Raw genomic sequence first — 9,969 nt, 5'->3', positions numbered from 1 at the left:
CCCCCCCCCAAACCATCATCCTTATATCCTGGCTTCCTCCCCATCCGCTGCCCCTCCCATTGGCGTGATCTCTCCATCCCACTCCACTCTCCTCTCCTTTCCTGCTCTGCTCCGTCTTTGTTTGAGCAAGGAGGGGGCGTACTGACAGCTCTGCAGTTCTGTCTGCCTATCAGTCCTCCTGCTGATTACATTTGATCTGAATGGATTGTTTTTCATTTAGAGTTTATTGCCTCCCCTGCCCCCAACCACCCACCCTCCCACCCTACAGACCCTGTCTGTGGTTTGGAATACTGCTTCTGAGGTGATAGGTAAAAAAGATTTAATGAAATTTAAAAGAAAGGAAACACAAACCCTGTTTTCTAGGCACAAATTACATTTACAGAGGCAAACACATATCTGTCATTTGTTTATATATCCCTGAGGTGTCCTAATTTCTTTAGGTTAAGACTGCTAACCAGAAAAAAAAAATCAACACCTCTACCCCTGCACCTCAGCAGCCTCACTTCCCTACTACTTATCCTTTTTTGACCTAGTCATTTCTTTTGTTTGCACAGTTAATGTGAAGTTATATTCTCTCCATGATTCATATTATGTTTGACTCTGATGCCTTTGTCTGCTTCCTCACCGAACTTAACTCTTTCCTTTCTCTTCCGATATGCTTCAGCCTTGCCTGCCTAATTAACCACCAGACCCTCAGATTAATCCTCCTTGGCAAGCTCTGAGACAGTTTCAGATCTGAGCTCTGTTCTCGCCGATATTTCCTCGTAAATCTAAAAGGCGCTCAGCTCCTCCGTTGTAGCAAGCTATAGCTCAAAGACCGTGGCATTGATCGGACTCTGACTGAGGCAGAACTCAGGAGGCAAGACAGATATTAAAAAACTGCAGACGCCTCTCTGCTATATGATATTGACCATCCCTTTTTTGTATTCAAGGGGAGTGGAGGATAATCAGGAAAGTGTATTGAAGCTTCACTATACTGCTAAAACAACACAGCAAAGACATTACCAGCCCCATTAGCTTGTTGTGTTTAAAAAAAAAAAAAAAAAGAATAAAAATCTTTGATTCTTCTAATCCAGTTTTGTCTTAAAGTCTGTGAGGTAGCCACTGAGATCTTAAGTGTAAGAGCTGACGCTCACTATGTTTAATAACGTTCTAATCCAATGTGGATTAAGGGTCTGGCTGCCAACAAAACCATCCTCCAGGTTGGTAGCTGATTAGAAGATGAAATGCCATTGATCGCAAGCAGACAAGGCTTTTGCTCTGCGTTTTGTTTAGATAGCCGTGTGATGTGTGAGAGGCCAGGCGGCTCACTGGCTGGTCTCATATGAATAATGGCTCAAGGACAAGCAGCATTGATTCATCGACAGAAGAAGTCGAATAGGCCAGAGAGGCAGCTGCTGACCGTCACACTCCCCTCCTCTCTTGCTCAAATCTCATAACTCTCTGGCAGATTCAGCCTCTCTAATGTCATCTGTTCTGTTTACTGTCTGTTCGGAGGAGTTTCCGTTCAGCATGGCTATGTCTGCAGCTCTGGGTGTATGTACACACATCACAGCTGTGTTTGTGCATCACCTTGCAGGTGTGAGACAAGTGAGTGACAGATGATACACACTAAAGTTTCATAAGTACACAGATCTTGTTCTCCAGTCTGTTGCAATTTTCTAAACTCTTGTGGGGTTTTATTTTGTTTTTAATGTGCTTTTGCTTCCTGTGTTTATTTTTCAGATCTCCCACCTCCACCCATCCCCCCTCCAGCAGTGCTCAAGTCCCCTACACACCCTTCCAAGGTAGCTCTGGAGGGCCGGGGAGTGATTTCCCCCAAAGCCGGTGAAGGTCGAGACAAGAGAGGAGGAACAGGGGGATATCGAGCCCGAGAGGACTCGGACCCCAGAACCAGCTCATCTGAACGCAAAGATGCTCAGGATAGACAAAAGACTGCTCACGGAGGGAAAGGGAATAAACATGAGAGTAGCACTACCAACAAAGCACGCCAGCATGCAGGTACTACAATAGTTACAGCATAAAGGAATTCTTCAGTCCGATGGGTAGCACCTTGATTCTTAACTATTGTTCCCTGTTTATAGGTTCAGAAGACATTATGCCGTATAGCCGACCACAGTTCCCTACAGTCAACAGCCCCCGAGACCCAAGCTCCTCTAGCTCCATGTCCTCCCGGGGCTCAGGGGGCCGGCGGAGAGGAGAAGGAGGGCGAAGGAACCCTGCAGATATGGGCCTCAACACCTCCGGCGCCTTCCAACCAGGAGATGAAGAGATAGAGGTAAAGGGTAGTCTTAGATTCTACTTCTCTGAAATATACTTGATGGGCATCTGCATTCTACTTGAGTAATGTCAAAGACAATGTCCCATGTTTGCATCTGTTAATTTTGGCAAGAGATTGAATACAGTTTTTGGACAATGACACAATCTTTGTCATTTTTGGCTCTCTACACCATCAGACTGTATAGAGCCAACTTTATTTCAACGGCTCTATATTTTAAATCAAGGTATTTTTACCAAACATATTGCATTAGTTGTTTGGCAATTTTCAGAGGCTGAAAAGGAATTGGACAACTGACTGACAAATAGTGTAGTAGGCAGGTTAAGTCTCAATAACTGGAAGTCTTAACATGAGGAAAAAAAGATCATCATGCAAAAGACACTACTGGCTAAAAGCCAAAATAAACCTATCAGAGAGAAAGCAAATATTATAGTAATGGCCCAAATATGGCCCAAATCCATATTTGTTAAAAACAAGGAATGCACTAGGCAGCTCAGCAATACCAAAAGGCCTGAAAGACCAATGAAAACACCTGAAGTGAATGACCACAAAATTCTTTCCTTGGTTCGGAAAAACCCTATGCAATAGTTAGCTAGTCTTAAGGAGGTAGACATATCACATAAAAGAGCACAGTTCTTCTGGACAAAAAGAAAAAAAGAAAACAAAAATTATCTTGTACCAGAATGGCGTGAAAAGGAAAGTAATTAGTAGGATTGCAACAGTTCCTGATCAAAAACACAGCAAAAATGGGTACGTACAGCCGCCAATGAAACTGGGTCACTAGCGTTTATTTATGATGCGACTGCTGATAGAAGTAGATGGATTCATTCTGTACAGGGATATACTCTCAGCTCAGGTTCAGCCAACAGACAACACTTCACAGTCCAAATTGGTAATGAGCCAAACTAGGGCTGCTCGATATAACGATATATATCGGATGACGATATAAAAACGTCTATCGTTTGTTTCGTGGTGTCGCAAAATAAACTGTTTACGGCAATATTTTTTCACAGTTTTGATTAATTTAATTAATTTCTTAAAGTTCTCTCTTTCTCTTATATTTAATATAACCACATTATGGACGGACAAGCGCCTGTTTTTATGCGTTGTCATTAGCAACAACGACAGTAACAGCATCGTGTGTCCGCTTGTTTAAGTTCCACATAAACCTTTCACAATAAAGCTCAAGATCCTGTTGAGACTTTTCAAAATAAACTGAATCACGTGAAAGAGCAGATTATTAACGGATGAGAAGTAAAAAAGAGCCACCAGGTGCTAAAAAAATAAACCTTGGAGTCAAACGTTAGAACAGGCTTTTCCCCGCAGCACGCCGTGTAATAAATACTCACGAAGAAAACGGCGGCCGTTACAACTTATGTCTAAAAATGTATCGTTTCATGCATCGGTTAAAACACTCGACTCCAGGTAAAGGACGTGCAGCTGGAAACACTTCCCCCAAGTCGAGCTGCCCGAGACTCACAGAATTTACAGAAAATGTTACATGGCCATTGATGGCCTGGCTGAACAAAACGGCTTTTGGTGATGTCTATGACTTTAATAAGGTATTGATTGCAAAGAATCAAAATCCTTTGCAGCCAATAATTTCGTATATAAAATACTTTTGTTTAAATTGTCCTCCAACAATGGGATACACAGATACAGATCTACAGTGAGTCAATATTGGCTGACCTTTGTGCTAACCAAAATGTTTTTGTTTTTCCCAGATGGTAGAAAGCTGAAGAAGGAGGAAAAGGACAGACTGTTCTGATTTTTTGTCCAAGAATGGAGCACCATTGTTTCTCTTACAGTTTTAAATATCTTAGTATTTCACCATCATGTTGGCTGCCCTCATACTGTACATCAGTAGTGTTTCTTTACATCTGGAAAACAGACCAATGTTGTTTTTTTTCTAACTTATCATTTTATATGTCCATTGGAAAAAAACGAAAGAGTGAAGAATAAAATGGTGCATTCAAAACAAAATACACAGTAGTATATTTATGTTTAATTCCAATGCAATATGGAGTGAACTCTTACTCCAGATATTGACATGACTCAGCTTGCCTTGAAAAGAACTTTGGAAAGCCCATACAGTGAGATGTTACTGTAATAAATTAGCTGCAAGCAGAGAGAGGTGGACTGTCTGTAAATATACATGTATACATGATGTCTTCTTGTTTTACCCATTGTGGTACCTCAAAATTGTCTTCCTTGTTTTATTTTTTGCAAATTCTAATTTTATTATGCCAGTAAATATAATTATTTTATCAATTCCATCCATGTTGTAAATTGCTATATTATTTAGCTTCCCCAAGAAAGTGCCACTTTGGGATTTTTCCTTTTTTTTTATATATATTTTTTTTTTGTAATGCACTGTTATGTTTTGTGTTGTCATCAATGTTTGTTGTTTGTTTTACTTTGGTTTTAAAAGCACAATCACTAAACTTTATTTTAAACCATTCTATCTATTAACCTTTTTGTCTTACTGGAGGAAAACAGGTATGACAAAAGAGTCTAGTTAATCCTGATGATGATGATGATGATGTTGTAGGTAAAGATTGCCGTTTACAAAGGCTGTGCTTGAAAGGAGACTCCTTATGTTGTGATTGTCTTCCTCTCCAGTTCTGACACAAGTGATGACAACAACAGTTAATGTGAGTCATAGCTGCAATGTAAATACCTTTTCACATTGACCATAAACTCAGCTATTGCACATTAATTGAAATGGTAATGCTGACTCCGAATGCACTTAAATGAATGTCAAATACAGGAAAAATGTCACTTTGGGAATCTGGAGAGGTTGTAATTGGACAAGAAGAGTCTCTTTTCTTGATACTAAAGGGCTGATTGAGCCCTGTTTTAAGGAGAAAGGGTGCTGTTGTTTATTCATAGGACATCTGCAAACATTTGTTTCGTAAAGCAAAAAAGTAAAAAGAACTTTAAAAAAAGATGAATAAAAAAAGTTCAAATTATAAATGTTCCTTTGGTCATTTGTCAGTATTTTCTGAAAGGATAAGCCTATATCCTTTTTTTTTTTTTTAAAGCTCAAATCCACAAAAAGGTTAAGACCAACAATTTGTTATTCTATGACTCAACATCCATTTTCCTTTGGTGTTTTTGGCACAACCCCACTCCTACTGAAGAATCTTTCCAGCCATCAGATTTCTACCGCTTATCCAGAATTTATTCCCAGGAACACTTTCCAACTCCTGCAGGGATCCTGAGGCTTTCCCAGGCCTCCTAGTTTGGTGTTTTTGGAAAAACCCCAAACAAAGCTAAAGTTTGTACAACTCATATCGAAACCGTTACAAGGCAGGGAGAAAAAAAAAAAAAGACAATGTCATAATATGACACAGATGATCGCACCATAGACTCAATTATGTGCAATTATGCCCCTCAGCATAAGAATGGGGGGGAAAAAACAAAAAAAACAAAACAAAAAACAACCTATGTATTGCCCTCTGTTATCTTTTCCTAAGAAGTAGTGATGTGCGATTCCACTGATTTCCTTTCCGATCCGATACCAAGTAAAATTCAGGGTGGTATCGACGATATTGATCCGATACAGATACTTTGTACAAAAAATTATTTTATTTATTGTATTGCTATTGTATAGCTTCATAATGATAACAGGACATTAGACTACTTGTTCTTATCGCTTGACAATGCAGAATTATCATATAGAAATTCAAAAACTGAAGCTGTGTGCTATTTGAACACGTTTCCTGCCTGCGGTACTAAAGGACTCCGTGAGAGACGTCTGTCTCGCCCTAGCAGCACCTGTCCCTCCTCCTCTTCAGTTCACCTCAACATAAGCTCGTCATATTCTGTGATATGATTTACTGAGGTATTTGACGAGGTTAGTGGTGTTGCCACAACACCTCACTGTCTTGCCACCTGTATCGCAAACCACGACTCGGCTGTTTGTGGAGGTAAAATACGTCCGCACATGACTCCATTTACGATCAGTCATTGTTGTGAGTGCGCACTCGGGGCAGCGACACATTTATACAGTCGCATATGATTATGAAAGGCGGAAGAGGAAGTAGTTCCTTCCAATGTAGACAATCTGAATGATATCGTTTCTTTCCACTCTGTTCCTGTTAATGATAAACTACAAATCTACCCTAAATTACTAAAATATCTACATTTTATTATGAGAATCGATTATATAACATAAATGACTGGTATCGGAGGAATCTATATTTCAGTATCGATCTGCACATCACTACTAAGAAGCTGCCTCCATTTTCTTGTCTGCAAGTAAGAAACACACTAAGAAACAGTATTGTGTACCAACACACATCACCGTTAAGGGAACACAGAACCAAGTTTTTATAAGCTGCCCACCTGCGCACACATCTTTCATCACGGCACAACACAAAAGGAGCTGCTGCTGGCAGTAAGAACTGAAAAACTGTGATACTCTCTGCACGTCTGCAGCAAGCATTTTGTCACTATTGGGTCAAATATCTAAATGGCAGTTTTAGCCTTTTATACTGTAACAGGTCTGTGCTACATCAAATCATTTGGAGTCATTTGCAAGTTTTTGCATCATATCGCAATATTGTTCCTATAGTGCACAAAACAATGAGGCAACCCTTCTTGACTAGATCCTAGATGGAAAATACTTTTCAGTCTTATAATGTGACAATATTGTGCAGCTCCTGACAAGTTAGAAAGGTTAAGTTACTTTAGTGACTGTTAAACTAAAGGGTTTCTTTACGGTTTTACTTAAAACCAAAAGATAAAATAACTTATAAATGCAGATAAACAATTTTTTTTCATTGCATCATCAGGAACATGAGCCAACATTTTTCCAGAAATCGGAACAGAATTTTGAGGACATGTTGTGCAACTCTAATACCACAGACTTATAAACAGAGTAAAGCATGTTGACAATATGCAGCTTTTAATCATTTATATTATTTTTGCATTACTAAATACTCGATAACTCGCAGGCTGCTAAATACAGCCAACATTTTAACTTTTCAAAATAAGAAACTAAAATAATGTGCAAAATGTGATCCACTTTCCACTTTGATCTCTCAGTTGCATATAGCTGACACCCCCCACTGCCAACCCCCCAAAACGTTGTCAGGATTTCCAGAGCAATTTCTAGAGTATTGCACAACATAAGCAATGAGATGTTCAATTCGTTTTTAGCACTTTTCAAAAACATAAACAGGATTTCTATTAATTTCCCATTTCTGACTAATCAATAATGTGTGCGAAGTATACAAAACTATTTCTGCTGGTGTAATAAATTATTCATAAAAGGCACACATTTATTTTAATGATATATTTACCATAAATGTAATTGATCATAATAACCCAAGTGTAATTGCATCAGCTACATTAAACACTTTTAATGAGAACTAATATGAGCTGACCTCAACCAAAAGTATACAATGTACTTCAACAACACCATCAAGGAGGGAACTATCAATATTCTTGGCTCAGTCGCTAAATAGCCATTTCTGTTCTGTACTGTAGCTATTCAAATGTATTACCTAATGCCAATTCCATTAGTGTTCTCCATTACTCACAATATCAGCATGCCATGTCATTCAGTAAAGGCATTTGGAACCGTAGAGGGAAGCTAAAACCAACAGCGAAGGGATTATATTCAATTTGACAGGCCTAGATTGCTGCCAATTAGGTGTAAGGAGAATTCAATGAGGTTACATAAGAGAGTGAATACAGTACTCATCCCTTTTCGTCACTCACTCGGTGATGGGTGGCTGCTGATGTAACAAAACAAAATATCCATAAAAAGAATCAGGAAATGACACTGGCACCACAGAGGGACTCTAGACAGCGACTTATCCTAATTGGAGACGGAAATACATTTGTTCCAGTTTATTACATCTAACCTGCCTACTGCTTGTTCTCAAAGAGGCAATAACCTGGCCTATGGGAGTCTTTAATGTCAAGCACTGTCTGACTGGCTTATTCAAACAGCAGTGATGAAGAAATAGAGATGATTCCTCCCCTTTGTACTCCCTCATGAACCTCAAAGAACTGGAATTAAGTCCTGTTTTTACAAGCTAATGAGTAGTGCTGCCCACCTCAACATGATGTACCATCAAGAGACGTATGCCTCTAGCTGAGAAGCAGGATTTTGCATCTACTATTGAAGTAATTTAAAAAAAAATTTTTTTTTACCATTTATGAATATGTTGATTTTTTTTTTCTTTTTGCATTTTTAAATTTTTTTTAAAATAAAATTGTACTTTTTTTCTTTAAAAATAAGAGAACATAGTTTGTTTGGCATTTAACATTTACACATAAATTAAAATGTGAAAGATATCTGTATTACTTAGCAACAATATAATTGCAGCTATACCCTCAGAATAGGTGATTCGCTCCTCAACCACCTCCTCCACCACCTCAGCTCTCGGAGATCCCTTCCCCCCTCATTCCCCCAGGTGTTCTTTAATAAGCACCTTTCTAAATAAGAACAAATTTGGAACAGGAGAGAGCATCCCCTCATGCCTCCATCCATCATTTTAATGAGCAGAGGTGTGTCCTGTTCTCACAACGAAGTGCAGGTGATTAAAGATCTTAAGTGGATACCCGGGCAGCCAGGGTTATTCACCCCATAATGACATGAATATGCACAATGAGGGTGAACTGTCTCTGGTCTGGTCCTTACAGTTACTCAACCTGTGTGCATATATGTGCATCTGAAATAATTCTATGTTGTATATTTTGGCCCTATTTCTTTCTACTGTCTGGCCAAAAAGGACCTATTGAGCTTTTGGACAAACAAATAATGACTCCATTAATCAAAAACAGGTTGCAGATTGGTTGACAATAAAAAAATATTTTAACTGCTAGTTGCAGCCTTTACTGACTGCAAAAATATAATCAGTTCCAAGCTTATAAAATAAAAAGTTTTACCAGTAAAATAACTACATTAGAATTTCTATATTACTGAATTAAATATTTCTATACTATAAAAGTATAATTAGGAGGACATCAAAGCTTTTGCATGGTAGCAATTGATAAGAGAGAAAGCTACTTTCTGTTCCCCAATCACAGGGTTCACCACAGCACCGGTAGCTCCCAGGAACAAACCGGGGATATTTCTTCTTGTTAGGAAAATGTGTAAACCACTGCACTATGGAGCCACATAGGGTTAAACTGTAAAAGGTAACGGTTGTAGGTAATTCCCAGATTCAGCGGCGACTTCACCAAATTTCAGGTGAGCCTGGGCTGCCATTAACTGGCTGATCACCTATTAGTTTGTGACATCAAAAGGGCAGGATGGATCTGACTAAGAAGCTCCAAACTAATTTGCTATTGTAAATCACAAGGCAGCCACAGAATCAAATCGGTTGCGTTGTTTGTCGGACTTTCTCCTCTCTACAGCTTAATTCAACTTCCATCAAAAATAGACTTGCTCCAGTGTTTTTTGGTGAGTGGAAAGCACTTCTGGGACACTGAAGTGCATCTAGTGGAATTGTAATTATTGTCTTGAGAGGGCACAAGCAACTCCAACAGGCACGCCACAGCCAAAACAATATGCTGCACTACGGCGTTATTTTTGTGCCACTATTCTGAGCGCACGTAAAAAAAAAGTTTGTAGGTCCAAGTGTTGTATTTTGAGGAGAAATTTATTTTGAGCGAAGAAAAGCTGAATTTGAGGGAACAACATTCATTCCTGCGTGCAAAAAATTTATTTC

At 39.0% G+C, this 9,969-nt stretch overlaps 1 protein-coding gene across 5 annotated transcripts in view; it reads left to right on the top strand.

Moving 5' to 3' along the window:
• Window positions 1–4,647, top strand: part of robo1 (roundabout, axon guidance receptor, homolog 1 (Drosophila)) — a 222,724-nt gene extending 218,077 nt beyond the window's left edge. For all 5 annotated transcript variants that reach the window (XM_013914663.1, XM_013914662.1, XM_005748130.1 and 2 more), the window contains 3 exons: window positions 1,726–2,001; window positions 2,085–2,278; window positions 4,003–4,647. In XM_013914663.1, coding sequence (XP_013770117.1) covers window positions 1,726–2,001; window positions 2,085–2,278; window positions 4,003–4,017 — 485 coding nt within the window. In that variant the 3' untranslated portion in view covers window positions 4,018–4,647. The remainder of the gene's footprint in view (window positions 1–1,725; window positions 2,002–2,084; window positions 2,279–4,002) is intronic.
• Window positions 4,648–9,969: the final 5,322 nt, after the last annotated feature.

Source organism: Pundamilia nyererei, unplaced genomic scaffold, assembly GCF_000239375.1.
Source record: "Pundamilia nyererei isolate P.nyererei 1_Seehausen unplaced genomic scaffold, PunNye1.0 scaffold00214, whole genome shotgun sequence".
NCBI lineage: Eukaryota > Metazoa > Chordata > Actinopteri > Cichliformes > Cichlidae > Pundamilia > Pundamilia nyererei.
The sequence above is the reverse complement of the archived record's forward strand: the minus strand, read 5'-3'. Positions and strand labels throughout refer to the sequence as shown.